General features: G+C 45.1%; 3 protein-coding genes across 7 annotated transcripts in view; 2 read left to right on the top strand and 1 right to left on the bottom strand.

The window, feature by feature from the left end:
* C2H11orf16 (chromosome 2 C11orf16 homolog) overlaps window positions 1–6560 on the top strand; it is a 28170-nt gene extending 21610 nt beyond the window's left edge. For 2 of the 3 annotated variants that reach the window (XM_019476702.2, XM_019476701.2), the window contains one exon: window positions 5949–6560. The gene's annotated coding sequence lies outside the window, so the exon portion shown is untranslated. The remainder of the gene's footprint in view (window positions 1–5948) is intronic. The other variant, XM_019476700.2, reaches the window with a different exon arrangement.
* AKIP1 (A-kinase interacting protein 1) lies at window positions 1150–8449 on the bottom strand. 3 transcript variants are annotated; one of them, XM_059722662.1, is made up of 6 exons: window positions 8320–8449; window positions 7085–7162; window positions 3908–4171; window positions 3512–3625; window positions 2704–2754; window positions 1150–1600 (listed from the first exon to the last, which is right to left on the bottom strand). In XM_059722662.1, the coding sequence occupies exons 1-6, from the start codon at window positions 8395–8397 to the stop codon at window positions 1457–1459; spliced, it is 729 nt and encodes a 242-aa protein (XP_059578645.1). In that variant the 5' UTR covers window positions 8398–8449; the 3' UTR covers window positions 1150–1456. The 3 variants fall into 3 exon arrangements, with proteins under 3 accessions (XP_059578645.1, XP_059578646.1, XP_059578647.1); XM_059722663.1 differs by lacking the exon at window positions 8320–8449 and adding an exon at window positions 7859–8277; XM_059722664.1 differs by lacking the exon at window positions 3908–4171 and having other exon boundaries at window positions 8320–8441.
* Window positions 8450–15206: 6757 nt separating this feature from the next.
* Window positions 15207–15749, top strand: part of DENND2B (DENN domain containing 2B) — a 299081-nt gene continuing 298538 nt past the window's right edge. Inside the window, exon 1 of the mRNA XM_059722659.1 lies at window positions 15207–15347. The gene's annotated coding sequence lies outside the window, so the exon portion shown is untranslated. The remainder of the gene's footprint in view (window positions 15348–15749) is intronic.

Raw genomic sequence — 15749 nt, 5'->3', positions numbered from 1 at the left:
TGTTCACCAGGACCTGGGGGAACATTTGTTCACCAGAGCGCCCCATGGGATTACAAGGTTGAACAGTTATAAACTCCTGCAAGACCATTTCAGGCTGGACCTAAGGAAGAACTTCTTTACTGCCCACGCCTCCAAGGTCTGGAATGGCCTGCTGCCAGAGGTGGTTCAAGCACCTACTTTGAACATCTTTAAGAGAAACCTGGATGTTTTTCTTGCTGGGATCTTATGACCCCAGCTGTATTCCTGAGCCTGGGGCAGGGGGCTGGACTCAATGATCTTCCAAGGTCCCTTCTAGCCCTAATGTCTATGAAATCTATGACTGCTCTGATATTGGCATCTAGCTCCCGGTTTGATTCCCCAGCTCTCTGATTGCTTCCCCCAGCTCATCCCAGGGGAAGAGCTTGTATGAGCATGGGGTTTTAGCCAGCTGCCGCTGCAGGCTGGGGCCAGTGGCAGCTGCTTGGCGCAAGCGCTGGGAAGACTGTGGTGCTGCCACTGGCCCCAGCTTGCAGCGGCAGACTGCTAAAACCCAGCGTGCAGATCTGGGGGCCCGTACCCCCCAGGAAGAGCTGAGGAATCCCTGCCACATGACCTGACTCTGCAGGGAGCAGAGATCTACGCCAGGGTCTCCTCGCTGCTGCCACCTGCCCTATGCAGCCCCACATTGCTGAGGCAGTGCGGGGCGGGGAGCAGAGAGGAGACCCTAATGCAGATCTCTGCTCCTTGCAGAGCAGAGTTGAGCGGCAGGGACCAGCAGGCTTGTTCGCCACTCTGTGCTGCTTCTCTGCCCCGCAACCTGGCGTGACATGGATCAGAGATCCGCGTGGGGCTCTCCTCACCTGAGCAAAGGGCAGCAGCCCTCCCCCTCCCCCAGATGAGCCACCCATGGCCCCGACCTGCTCCTCGCTGGGGCCCCAACCCCTGCCCAGCTGGATAGGGCTGTGCAAAGCTTCCCTTGCAGCCCATTTGAAATACATTGGGAGGAGATTTGGCAGAGTCAAATCTCCAAAACAGATTCAGCTGAAATGAAACAGGACAGTGATCTGAAAAGAATCGCTGTCCTTCAAAACGGCTGACTCCGAAACTGAATCGAAGCACAGCCCTACTGCTTAGATCCCAATTTTAAAAAAAAAAATAATAATTTTCATCTCCATCTAAAGATTAAATTTTATCCTTTATTTGCATCTTTTATTTAAAAACAATATAAAACCCAGTGTAATACAATTGTACAATTAGAATTAAGGCATATGTGTACAAATATGTATACATATAATATCCATGTATACAATAGGTTGTAATAGTCTTTTCTGTTCAACAAATACACAATTCACAAAGCATGTACCCTGAGAATAGAAGACCATTTTAAAGTGCCAAGAAGGAATTCATGCTTTATTGCATTAATTTGTTAGCGGATTCTAGGATTGTTTTATTCCATGATTTGCCAAGAGACCAATCATCATAGACTGAAAGTTAAATCAATACTTTGTCCTGCAGTGATGTCTACCACATGTGTCTGTTTCACCATATCCTCTGAGGTTGCTGTGACAGAATAGGTGCCAGGGGCTACTTCAATGTAGATATCTTTAGAAGCCTCTCTTCCCTTATGGGGAGAAGAAAAACAATACTGTTTAGTAGTTTTGAACTTCCTACAGAAACTGGCCTTCTTTAGTTGTGAGATGTTATGTTCATACATCAGGTAAAACATGTTAAATTTTTAAAAAGGTACTGGCAAAGATGAACATTACTGGTAGTTACATTTTCTGCTCATTTGAAAAATTAGGAAGCTGTGATTGTAAATACCATATTCAAAGCCTTTTATCTGTGTTGTTTTTTTAGAACAGTAATGTAGAAATAACTGGCATATAGATCAGTTGTGATCTATGAAACTGGGGAATAGATTGTCAGACATTTCTCATCAACTTAAATGCAAGTAATGCAGATTTAGTAGAAAAAAAACAAACTTGTTGGGGGTTCTGATAAAGATGCAATGTTTTTCATTGTCTGTGGCCTAAAATCCATAGCAAATTGATTTGGCAAAGTAGCCTTTGGAAAATGTAAACCATTTCTCTCTCTGACCAGAGCAAAGAGTACTGCTCAAAACCAACCAGAGTAACTTCTAGCTCTACAACAGATAACACGTGTTCAAAAGCTAGCATTCTACAAAAATACTTTTTTGGGGGGGACTACTGCCTGACCTTGCCATAGGGGAATTTTCAAGGCCAGATCTTTGGCCATACTAGGATCCCCCTGTCAGGCTCTGCCAGCATGGCTGGCTCATTCCCCATAGTCTGGCTCGATTCTAGCATTAATAACATATCAAGGACACGCTGGTGCTGTGGATAGAAGGGGGTCATTAATGATGGTGCATGTCAGACAAGCCAGAATATTATTTAATATTACATTTTGTAGTTCCTTACATTTTGTATCCATACCATACAAAAAAATCTACTTTTATATAACCACATGCTAACAATTGATAATCTGGCTTCCTGTCTGTGTGTGTATATACACATGCACATCCATTTTAATACTTGTTTATCCACAATGGTGGTGGATCTTGTACAAATGCACTCTCACAAATCAGGACACAATTTTTTGTGCTACCACTAAAAATATTGTGTGACTCTATAAATAGGATATCAGATATTTGATAGAGAATGAAAGGAAATTTCATTTGTTGATTAAGTAACTCCATATACTTACATGTTGCTGAGGGGTTGCAGCTGGACTGGATACTGGAGAGGTTTTATTTTTCTGGAGACAAAAATGGTGCTTATTAGTCAAATTCCATATATTGCCAGTTCTGGATCCTGTTAAACCCCATTCTGATGAGTCTCTTGTTAGAGTTTGGTTTGTATCTAGAACAAACTTTTTCTAAACGTCCTTAGCTATAGTAGGATAGAAAGAATGTATGGAAAGTTGGGGGTTATTTGGATTTTAAAGAATTATCTTGGAAATATTTTGGCAAAGTATCGTGTGATCTAAAAAGGATCAGGCAGCTCATCTTCAATAGCAAATATCTTGACCATCTTCCCAATAAAGAAGTGGGAGAGAGCACATTCTTTCTTTCTTCTTTTTCTACGGACAGTGTCCATAGAAACTAACACAATAAAAGTAGGTTGAGAGACACTCGAGCCACTTCAATCCATAATTAGATGCATTTGCATAGTTCTTTTATATATATTTTATTTTTTTCTCTCCCTTCAAGTTATCTTAGTACAGTTTTACAGTCTGCTGTAGTAAGATGGCAATGAAGCCAGTCTTGCTGGCCAAATCATGAAATGTATGTTGTTCCACAATCTACAACCCAATACATTATTGTGGAGAATGTTGCAAGAGTAGGGAACCCCCTCTCCCCAAAAAATGGTTAACGATAATGTGACTAACAGTCCAAAGGCAGAGTGGCATGTAGGAATCAGTAGGAACACCAGGCAGATTACACCCATGATTTGGATGAGGAAAAGAATTAAACATAATCACAATAAATTATTGGTAGCACCAGTATACTCACTTCTTTTTCCAGTGCCTTTAACAGGTTTTCTGCTGCTTGTCTGTTGTGGTATCTGCAGACATGTTTAATTTCATTCTCTCTACACCTACATGCTGGCACAGAGCTATAGTATTTCTGGAGAACAATAAGCACAGAGGATTACATAGTCCAATATCACAATCACACCCAAGGCTGCTCTTAATTCACAGTCAAAACTAGAAGTGGAAATGCATGATTATTGACCTTTTGCATTAAATCAGTACCCTGTTCCAACTGGAGACTGGAAATGCCCTTAAATGAACAAGGGCTATAACCAAAAAAAAAAAAAGAGGACTTGGGTTCCTGCTCCCCCAACCCCCTGGAAGAGAACCCTCAGCCCTGAGTGAGATGCTTCAGAATAGGCATGAAATGGCATACCGAGTAAGAAGTTGTTTGCACTAGCTGAGAGAGAAATTTTGAGAATGGGATGAGTCTTAAATCCTTCCTCTCTCCAGCATTCAGGGAGACACCATGCTCCAACTGGGATTCACAGCTTCCAGTACTCTCCAAAAGGTACCCCCTTTTAAGAGGGTCTAGCGGAATCATGTTTCCTGCTCCCTGGGTCCAATTCAAATTCTTCTCTCCAAGTGCAACACCTGAAGCAGGACAGGCTGAGAATGCCCTGGTGGTTGGGGCACTTGCCTGGGAAGTCAGAGATATGCATATAAATCCTCAGGCAGAGAAGGGAATTTAGCCTTCATCTCCCACATCTTGGGTGAGTGGCTTAACCACAGGTACTGCATTAGAATATGGCAGCAACAGATGCAAAATGAATGGTGATCTATTGGCAGACAAGGTTCTTTGGGTGAATCTGATATCTTTTATTAGACCAATTGAAATAGTTCGAAAAAAAAATTAAGTAAGCTTTATTTAAGTTGGTCTAATAAAAGATATCAGATTCACCCAAAGAACCTTGTCTGCTTATGTCCTTAAACCAACACGGCTACAACCTACACCCCTGTAACCTGGTGATCTAATGGTACTTCAGGGTATGTTCAAATAGACCCTCAGATACCTATGGAACTTTAATGCTAAAAACTGTTTCCTGTGGACTCGAGGCACATCCAGAATTAGGGTCAGCAGACCAGGGGTTTTGAGAATTGTAATTTTGGATTTAGGTGCCTAAATCCCACCGGAATCCCTTTGTCCATATCATGCCAAGTGAATTGGTCTTCCTATTGCTAAGTGAATTGCTTGGGAAGGAATCTGCTGCCATCTGCTGTCCCCATGCAGCACACACAACTTTTGCTCACGTGCCCTTTTAGTTAGCAAGCAGGAAGTTCCAAGTGGTTTAGTTCATCTTGTGCATTTCCTTTGCCAACTAGTCTAAGCCAAACAGACCAGAAATATGGCGAACTATCCTCTTCTTGTTTGCAATTCCACTTTCCCACTTTATGCTTTGATGTCACTACTAAAAGCAGTTTCAGTTTTTTTTGACAATTATTAAATAAATTGGTCTAATATTGTTATGTATATTGTACACATGCCCAAAATTATATTGCAGTTGAAGTTCAGCTTCAGATACAGATACTGCCCATGGACCCATGTCTGTATTCCAGCCCGTGGGACCAGAATTTTGGCAGTTGAACTTTGAGAACTGCAGCATTAATGCTGCTACTGCTCATCCCACAACCAAGGGTGTTTTTACATGTGTTCCCAATGCAGAGCCAGATGCTTTTAAGTAGCAAGCCATGCTAATGAAAAGCACCCACATGTCACATGCATAAGCAACACAGCATGCCTCTGCACTGAGAAAATGGCAGTGGTACACTTTGAACTAAAGCACTTAGCACTGCCATTTTCTCAGTGAAGAGGTGTGCTGCGCTGCTGATACACATGACACATGAGGCTGCCAGAGTGCATCAATTTATGTATCCCAGCAGACTTGATTAATCAAATCTGTTGCAACATGCTAATTCAGAGCATCAAAGTGGGCTCGCTGCATGTGTGCAAGTGCCCCAAGTTTTCATCCCCCTGGGCCAGATCCAAAGCAGGCCTGCAGGGCCAGAAATTTGGTCATGTAGGAACAGCAGCTGCTACCACCGACTTTCCAACCCTGTGGGCATTCCCATGCTACTCAGCCACTCCTTTGAGCTGCAAGAGTTTTAACCCCCTGGTCTAGGAGACTAGTGTGGTTGGAAGGCTATCACTCCTCAATTCTCACCCTAACTCTGCTAATGGCTCCTGCTGTGGTACTGGGTACCCTATACCTTGCTATGTTTCTATTCTCTCTTTTGTAACATGGAAATGAAGCTGTCTGTGTCCTGCTGGGGTAGTTGGAGGCTTCACTACTGTGTTTACACAGTACTTTGAAACTAGGTGCTATACAAGAGCTAATTATTGATGTATTTAACTTGAACCCTTCCCCTTCTTTTCAGTTCTCTCTAATTTTAGACTCACCCTCTTATTAATTTTCTAGATAACAAGCTGCTTGCTGCAAGATGATAGCCAACATCAAAGGACAAAGATGATATAAATTATGATGAGGTTTGCTTACAGATTTTAATTCAAAAGATATGCCACAGCAGTGTGTTCCAAAAGGCAGAATTGGAAGAAATCAATGTACAGTTTCCAAGATATTTCCAGAAAGCTAATGAGACTTGATCACTAGGTTTCTCAAGTCACTGCTAAATTACAATTTCAGGGTAAAATATGTTCAAAGATGAAAGCACGTGGCTTTTTAGAACTCTGCAAGTAACAGCAGGACTGTGAAAACAGGCATTTTATTTGTCACTCTTTAGGTTCTGCTGATCATAAATAAAGAAACAGTCCACAAAAAATTTGTTCATAGGAGCCTGATCTTTACATAGGTGAAGTTCCTCCAGGCATCAGCAAAAATTTGCTTGCATCTGGGGTGCGTGGGGTTGGACTGTACGTGGCTCTTTCATGAGCATACACAAACAAGAAAAAGTTATCTCTATCTTGCTGGAGGCGATAAAACTACACTTCTTTCTCCTCTTGCTCTTTAAACACACGGAATATTTTGGCTGTAGTGTCATGGCACACATGGAAGGTAATACAACTTACCTTTGTTCAAAGCATCTACACACCAACAGGAGTAGTTCTGCATCGCACATGACAAGAACTAAAACAATGATGGTGTTAATCACTGCTCTAGCCTCCCCATTTTAAGTTTCTCTTCCTACCCATTGTGTCACTCCTCTACAATCAAGCTTCTCTTACAAAGGGAGAGAGTGAAAATAGGCACCCTCCTGTGGCTGTAATTTAATATGATTTTACTGGGGCTACTAACAAGGGGAATGCTACTGCAGACTAGGTGACAGTGTCCCCTAGCATGCCATGCAACCCAACTCAGAACAGATCCAGGTGAGTGGGAGGTAAGAGGGCTGCCCACTGATCTGAGGGTGGGAGATGTCTTTAGAGTTCTCAGTCTAGACAGGGTCATATAAGCCATCATTCAAGCCCTCATTAGTCATTACTAAAACCTGAGAGGTTGCTCTGAATCCCCAATTCATGTCTAGTTCTTTTACAAATGAGCCAACCACAAGCATAAGTTTGGCAACTCCTTTCTTCTCTCCCAATATAAAGACTTACCTCACATTCCTTTGTGGTCTGATTCATGAACTCCACAACTGAAGCAAATGCTGCACTGAGACTTTCTGAATCTTCTTCCTGAAATTAAACAATTGTTGGGGAAGTGATATGTGACTAAGCGTTTTATAACAGAGGCCTACTGTGGTTCTTGTGCCTTGCTTTGAAGTTACCTTCATCCATATGAACCAGGTGCGCACAACTACAGCCAGGCTGGCAGAATAAGCAACAGAACATCGCCTAGCTTACGAGGCTTTCTCCATGAGGCAATAGCTAGCTGTGGACTATATGATCCTACCCTACATCAGAAGCATTTGTAAACCTTTGAAGCACTTATGAACCTTTGCTACCAGGTCGCATCCACAAAGCCATTGCAATGCTGCAGAGTAATTATGCAGTTTCACCATCTCTGAAAACAAGAGAGTTCGATGCAACTGGGAAGATTTTACACTGGCTTTGACAGCATGCAACGCAGAAAGGTACCAGGGCACAAAGCGTGACTGCTGAAGCATCCTCACATAGTCTAACTAATTATAACACATGCATTAGGTCTTAAGGCTAGGGACAGCAGTTACACATAAACCAGTTTAAGTGATCAGAAATTGGTTTAAATCTGTAACAGAGCAGAAGGTCAGTCCACATAAACCAGTTTCAAAATGGCTGAAACTGGCTTAAGATAAACCTGGTTGAATGTAGTATCAGACTTATCAGATTTGGGTCAGACCGGTTTAAAGAACTTCTGTCCCAGACCTAGAGGACATGCCCTGTAGACTCCACCTGCTGGAAGGAAAGCCGGCCCAGGGGAGATGGTCCTGGCCCTTGCAAGAAGGCAGGAGCGGATCACACCTCCAGGACTGGCTGCTTCCAGCACTAATGCAGTGATTCCCCACTTGAGATCCTTTGGAGCAGGTTGCACAATGTGAGCCCTGCGAGGGCTTCGCAACCTGGAGATGTTGGAGCGCTGTCTTTCAATAGGAAAAAAAAAAAAAGTAGCCCTGCCCTCAGGTTTTCTTGTAGGCACTGCCTGAGAGGGGGTCTCCACTCTCCAAGGGCTGAGAAGCACTGCTCTGAGGAGCCAGCCTTGCCTCTCCCCCTTGGCCAGAGCCACTGCAGGGGGCATTTCACTGGAGCTGGCTGCTGCTCCCTGAAGTGCCCGGGGAAGACTCAGGAAGGCGGGAGCCGCGGATCCCACCCCCCATCCTCAGCCCTAGCCCCCTCCCGGCTCCCCAGGCACCGACCCGGGGCTGCGGCCAGTTCACGCGCCGCCTCCGGGCGCGATCCAGCACCTCCCGCGCGAGCCCGGCGGTGCGCAGCATTCCTCCGCCCCAAGCGGCCCGGCCCCAGAACGCCCCGGCGGCGCGTCACAATGCGGGAGCGTCACTCCCGCCACGCCCCGCCCCCTGCACGTCTGTCCACTGCAGCAAGCGCCGCGCGCCCGGGGCTGCCTCCACGTGCCCCTCTAGCCCAGCGCTGCTCAGCCAGGCGGCACGGCGACGGCGAGATCCTTTCAGGGCTGCAAGGCAGTGTTAGGGGTGCAGAGAGGAGGAGTCGCCAGCTAAACCCAGCTCAACTCACTCATTTTGTGACGAGAGGAAAATCATAACAACAATTAATAGAGCACTAGTCTGTTGCAAAGAACTCGAAAGCTGCAACAGGTCAGAATGCTGACCATTATCCTCAGCGTTGCTTATCATCCGGGATCCTGGTTTTCTCTGATTTAAAAAAATCCCCAATTTTCGGTTTAAAAAGAGTAACCTCAAATCCACATTTTTCCATTATTAAAATCAGTGGCCTTGAGACCGTTGGTGCGCTCCCTGACAGGGCAAGTTCCCTGCTTAGGTGATGGGCAGAGGGGGTAGGTGGGAGCGCTGGTGCGCGTACCCCGCCCCCCACCCCGTGAGCACTGGCCGGGGAGTGGGAGCACCTGGATGGAGCACGGTGGCCACTTCCAGGAGCAGCACTGCCAAGACTGGCTGTGATGGACCCCTCCCCAGTTGCTGACTGGTGGCTGGGGGGGCACATGCCCCCCCTGACTAAGGTGGCACCCGTTGCCCATGATTAAAATGAAATGCTGCTATAGATATATATATTAATGGCATTTCAGTTTAATCACTGGAAAATGTGGATTTGGGGTTACTTTTTTTAAACCAAAAATTGGGGATTTTTGTGGATCAGAGAAAACCAGGATCCCTGCATCATCATCATCCTTATTGCTGTTATTATTGGTGTTGCTGTTGTAATGAACATTATCATTTTTATTGTTGTTATCACTGTTAATATCACTATAGTGTCACTATAGGAACCCCCAGTATTAAAAGCCTTTTGACCTGCTGGGGTGTTGGTTGTAGCCATGTTGGTCTAAGCAGGGGTGATTGGTGCCTCCTGAGTCTGGGGGGGGGGCACAATTTGTGGGTGGGCCAAAAGCCCCATATCCACTCCTATACTTCTATACCACGGCTTAGTGCCCCCCCCCACCCCCACACACAAGCTGCCAGCCTGTGTGTCAAAAAAGCTGCCCCGCCCTGAGCAGTGCTGAGTTGGGGGCCAATCTTAGGGGGGGCACAGGCCCCCTGTGCCTCCCCTACCAGTTGCCTGTGGGTCTAAGGGCAGGCAGGAAAGGTTTTTTGACATCTTTTATTAGACATTTAAAAGATACTAAAAGTTTAAGATTAAAACTTTAACTTATTATATAATATCTTTTATTAGACCAACTAAATAGTTGAAAAACTGGTTCTTTGCAAGTTTCCTTGTTGCAAATTGGCATTACCCACTGGAAAAATGTTTGGGTGGGAAATGTCCAACCAGCCTCTCCCCTGCAGGCCAGATGAAACCATATGGCAGTTCAAAGTGCATTATAGAAAAGCATGTTAGACCATTCTGCCGATGCCAGTTGCATCCTCAGGGGTAGCAAGATGATGTAAGGAGAGTTCAGATGGACTCAGATTCAGCAGGCTGTGAAGAGGATGGGGAACCGAGCCGGTTTCCACCACAGCTAGCATTGCTAGAGCAGCGCAGGTGGAAGAATCATGCATCCTATTTTTGCTAGCGTAAGCTCCAGAGTTTTCTATAATGTTTCCATCCTTGGTTGTTTTGGACTTATGCAATGTGGGTCATAGGATTTCTTTAATATAGTGGTTCTGAGCATTTTTAGACTCAAGGCACGCCTTGTTAGACTTTGGGCACCTCTCAGAAAATGTCAGCTCACCTTTCACTTATTTTTTTACTATAGGAAAATAATAGAGCAAATAATAGAGCACTTACTCTGTTGCAAAGAACTCAAAAAGACCACAACAAGTCAGAATGCTTATTGTCATCATCATTATTACTATTATTATTGCTGTTGCTGTTATAATTATCATTATTGCTGTTTTTATCAGTTAGTATCACTATTATTGTTGCTGTTACTGTTATTATATATACCCTGCCTTAGATTTATACCCTGCCTTATCCAGAAGGCTCAGAGCTGCTTACAGTAAATGACACTCTGGATTCTACTTTGAAGTCTCTGGCTTCATCTTGTGATCCATGTGTTTTGCACCTCTAACAGCTCTGATATTGCGCAGCATCTGATGACACCCTGAAAAGGATCTTATGGCACCTTGGTTGAGAATCACTGCTCTAACTTCTGTCAGGTGCCGGGAAGGCTTATGGAATTACACCTATGGTTCCTGCCTTTTAGGGTCACTCCCTGTACTTATCAAGGAAGGGCATCTCAGTATGACTAGCCAATAGTCTACTCATTTAGTTCAACATACATCTAAGATGCTATAATCAATATATACCTTTGTGGCATCAGATGTCAAAAAAGAAGCCCAGAAATCATTTAAAAATTAAAGTATCGTTTTATAGCTTCAGCTACATGTCTGCCACTATTTCTGTTTCAAAGATTTCTCTTTAATGGTATGTTTAAAATAGTTTAAATGACCCCACACAGCAGTTCTGTACACTGCGCATCGATTTACCTTTGTCCAGTCTTGGAGTATCTTTGCTATTGCGTTCTTCTGCTATTTTTCAAAAGCTGACTAAGCAATAGTAAACTACAATGTATTTTGTCATAACATTAAGTTGCCTTTTCAAATAATAGACACAGGGACATTTAACTAGTTACTTTTTCTGTGTTACATCTACTGGTTTATGAGAATACAATATTACTGTTATTACATAAAATGATAGTAAATAATTCTGAGAGCTGGATGTGAACCAGGAAAAGCAAAGGAAATCTAGAGACTATCATTCCTAGCTTGAGTTTTTATTTGATGCTGAGAAATAAACCTTTCAACCTGTGGTTTACATAGAACTGCTGACAGACCCTTACCTAATACTGTACTGCCAGGAGCCACTGTGAAATATGACCATGTTAGAGTACTAGGTTTTATTACCATTTATTACTACCTGGTGGAAAGGTAGTGTTCCTAGAAATAAAATGTTAGAAAACATAGAAAAACACTTTTAAGACATAAAAATAATTACAATATAGAGAACAATTGGGTGAGTAAGAATAGTTATGAAGAACTGTAGAGAGAGGGGAGAAGGCAGCTGAATTTCAATTTTCCTCATGAAGCCTTGAATGTTTTATTGTCTTGAGTTCTGATTCAATTCTGCACATTCTGATGGGAGCAGAACTTGGAGTGAACAGCAAAACTATGTTGTTCTCAAATTCTCTTTGGCAAGCCCACAGGCTTTAACAGTAAATTCCTTTGTAATTTGGTTACTGTGAAGAAAATTGGACACTTCAGCCTTTTGGCCTTGCAAGCTACTTATGTGTTTGTAACATATGCAAGCCTTATGGAAACATTAGGTTCAGGACAAAGGCCTCATCTAGAATATTGTGTGCAGTTTTGGGCTTCACATTTAAAATGGACATGGAGAAGTTTGAGGGGGTCCAGAAATAGACAACAAAGATGATGAAAGCCTTGAAAGGCAAGTCATACGAGGAGGGGTTGAAGGAAATAGGCATGTTCAGCTTGCACAAAAGGTGCTTAAGGGGGAGGTAAAATACCAATCTTCAAATATCTGGAGGACTCCCATAAAGAAGAGGGAAGAAACCTTTTCTCTCTTTCTGCAGAGTGTAGGGTGTGGACCAATGGCTTGAAGTTGCAGCAAAGTAGGTTTAGATAGGATATCAGGAAAAACTTCTTCACTGTTAGAATGGTGAGGCTGTGGAATAGTTTTCCTAGGGAATTCGTAAAATGTCCATTGCTGGAGTTGTTCAAGAAGAGGATACAGTGATGCTGTGCTTTTGCTGTTAGTTGCTGAATAGCCCTTGGAAGGCTGTTGCAACTTAATTAGTGCTGCCCTGTGGCTTCTCTAACCCACACTGAAAGCTATAGAGAGAGCAGCAAAATAGGCAAAAAAATCCTTCAGCTTGACTGGGGCCATCAGTAATGCAGGGGTGGCCCTGATTTCAATTCCTCCATCCCTGTCATAGGGGCTTAGCCTACAGTAGTTGTCATCTATTGGGGAAGCAAGGAGAATAAGCCACTCTGAGTTTACACGTGATGATTGTCATCTCCCAGTTGCTTCATTAGTGCAGCAGCTAGCTGCTTGCTAGAGACTTCATTGGAATAAACAAGCTCTTCCCAGCTTGTCTGAAAAGAAGTTGTCAGCAAAGGCCACAAGTGGTAAAACAAAGGCTTTATTTTCACTGCATTCTATTTGACTAAATACTGAGGTGTATGTACCTAGGTGCTTCCTGAATTGAGGCCTAAACTGACAAGCAGTTCAGTGGCTTCAATTCCCTTGTTTCTTGAGATGCTGACAGCAGGGAAGGAGAACTCTTCCCACCCTCAGCCTCCCCAGAGCTGAGCTTGTTCCTTTGGGAAGAATTTCGAACACTCTCTTTGGACACCTAACAAGACCAGGAGGGTATGACTGTGTCCCTTATTTTGATATGTAAACTAAGGCACTTCTATATTATAGGATGTGACCAAAGGAAGGAAGAACAGGGAGCTGCCTGCTCTTACTTTGCTGACTGAACCACTAGGTGACACTCATTTTTTGTCTTTATGACTCTGCTTTCCAAAACACCCGCTACTGCATGGGAACAGTATACTTTTAAGATAGGTGATGGAACTAGCTAAGGATTCTTCTTCTTGATTAGGAAAGATACTTTTGTTCATTTCTTTTTCCTACCATGGTATTGGCAGCAGCAGTTTTTTGATCTAGAGTTATGCTATTCCATATATGTTGAAACCTAACCTCCCACATTTTTTGATGTTCAGTGACACACTACTCCTTTTGCAGCTGAGTAAATACATCTGTTATGTGAAGGCTGACAGCTGAAATGGCTTTTGCTTTGAAATGCATTTTAGCATTCGAATCCAGATGAGTATTGTGCTTATTTCCCTTACTCTTGCTGTTTGAAATATAACAAGGCTTGTGAAATGCCAGACAACTACACCAGATTTCCTTGTGGGACTATATTGTCTTGAGATATATCAAGGTCGATTGCCTGCAACTTAATTTGAGTATGTGCTGAGGAAGCCAAGAAAAATTTTGCCTGCTTTTAGGATCTTCAGGAAAAAAAACCCAACCCTACTTAGAAAAGCACTTAAGCAGGTGCTTAATTCTAAGCACCTGCTTAGGTTCCATTGATGGAGAGACTTTAACTTATGCTTAATATTAAATAAATTTTCCTAAATTGAGGTCTTTCTTATCTTTTTCCTTTTCAGTAACTTCCCAGGCATGAAATGTATTCCCCTCCTTTCTTTTATCTTTCTTTTGTTCCCATTATCATTCGATTCATGCATCATGTGATTTATTTTTGTGTAAATATTTTTCTGAAAGCAGTATCTGAATGCAACTGCCAGACTTTTGAGTGTTCCCCTCCCCCTGTAATAATTTCACAAATAAATCACATTGCCATCATAGCTCATTACTGGCACTTCAGGCCATTTGTAATGAACACTATTTATTTTCCATTAAACATTAAAGGGCCACGCCTATCTACATCAAACTCCATGCTAATGCTCTGGCCTGTAAAATGCCACTGTACTCTCGATGTTTTCAGTTTCTTTAGAAAAATGGAAACCACTTTTGACTCCCCTAAACTTTACACTGTTCCCAATCCCACACACAATTGGACCTGTTAGTGTCCATCTGGGTGCTGTGGTCTACCTGTGGAGAGACAGCTGCAGTAACATTTCTGTTTGCTCCAAGCAGTTTGAGCTGGTGACTCTAAGCAGGACAATAGACTTCTGCTTCTACCCACTAGGGAGCAGCTCATTCCAGGGTGGTTATTATTCAGGCTCCCCTTAGCAATCCCAAGTGACACAAAGGATGCCAGTGGGAAAGTTCACATAGTTGCCATTTCCTCCCTCTCTCTCCCCTTCCTTTGGAGATGCAGGCTGCAACTTCAGTGCTCTCTCATGATAAGCTCAGAGAAGTTTTTTTTAAAGACAAAAGATTTTTGTAATGCTGAGACAGTTCCCTCACCCTGTGCTCTGGCCGGCTTCATGCCTGCTAATACAGCCACTGCTGCTGTGATCAAAAGCAGATGGTTTCCACCAGGGTCAGAGAGAGAGGGAGAGAGAGAGCGAGTGTGTGTGTGATCTCCAACAGTGTCAGTCTGTGTGTGAGAGTGATCTCCATCAGCATCAATGTGTGTGTATGTGTGTGCGCGTGTGTGTGATCTCCACCAGGGTCACTGTGTGTGTGATCTCCGCCAGCATCAGTGTGTGTGTACGCGTGTGGTCTCCACCAGTGTCAGTGTGTGTGTAAATGACAGAAAGCTGCCATGTGTCTCCCTCTCACCCACACCCGAGCCGAACAGGGGGTTTGTCTCAGGGGAGAGCCGAGCCGGTTTTGTTCCGAAGCACTGGTCCCAGACTCAATGCCCCTCAGCTCAGCACGTCTCGCTCCTTCCCGGCCCGGAGCAGGTCCCCCCTCCCCGGCTACAGCTCCCGGGGGCCGCAGCCCAGGCTTGCTCCCGGGCCCGGCGACGAGGTGGATGCTGCGCCCCGGGGAGGCGAGCGCTTCTCCCGCCCCAGCCCTCCCTTGGCGGGGCAGCGATGCAGAGAGCAGCTCTCCGTGGCTGCTGCCGGGGGACTGGTTCCTATTAATCTCCCGTCTCCACTTCCTGCCTTTGCATAGCTCGCTCTCTCCCGCTCGCCTGCCTGCCCTCCCTCGCTCCCTCCCTCGCTCCCTCCCTCCTTCCTCCCCCTCTTCCCAGCTTCTCCCAAAAGCCGCCGCCGGCCGGGCTGGGCGAGCAGAGCTGGGGGTGTCCGGCCAGCGGTAGCAGGCGGGATCCGCACCTGGAGCAGCCCAGGTAGGAGCCGGGTGCCTGCCCGCCGGCTCACTCGCGGGGCCCGGCCGGGCCGGGCCGGGCCGGGCCGGAGCTGGGGCAGCGCGGGACAATGGCCCCTTCCCCGGGCGCCTCGAGCGCAGCACGGCGCGGCGCGGGCAGGGGGCGCCGTCCGGGCCCCGGGCTGGGCTCTGTGGGCGCCTCACCTGGCTCAGCATCTCCTCGCGGTGAGGAGGGGCGCAGGGCTGGGAGGGGCCTGCGGAGGTCAGCTCCTGCAACCCCCCTTGGCCCCAGCCAAGCCACGTCATACAACTAGGGTTGCCCACCCTCCAGGATTGCCCTGGAGTCTCACCCCGGGGGGCGCTACCCAGAAGGGGGTGGCGAGACTATATGACTGGATCCCGAACGGACTTTAAAAATGGATCA

This window comes from Alligator mississippiensis, chromosome 2, assembly GCF_030867095.1.
Source record: "Alligator mississippiensis isolate rAllMis1 chromosome 2, rAllMis1, whole genome shotgun sequence".
Classification (NCBI taxonomy): Eukaryota; Metazoa; Chordata; order Crocodylia; family Alligatoridae; genus Alligator; species Alligator mississippiensis.
The sequence above is the reverse complement of the archived record's forward strand: the minus strand, read 5'-3'. Positions and strand labels throughout refer to the sequence as shown.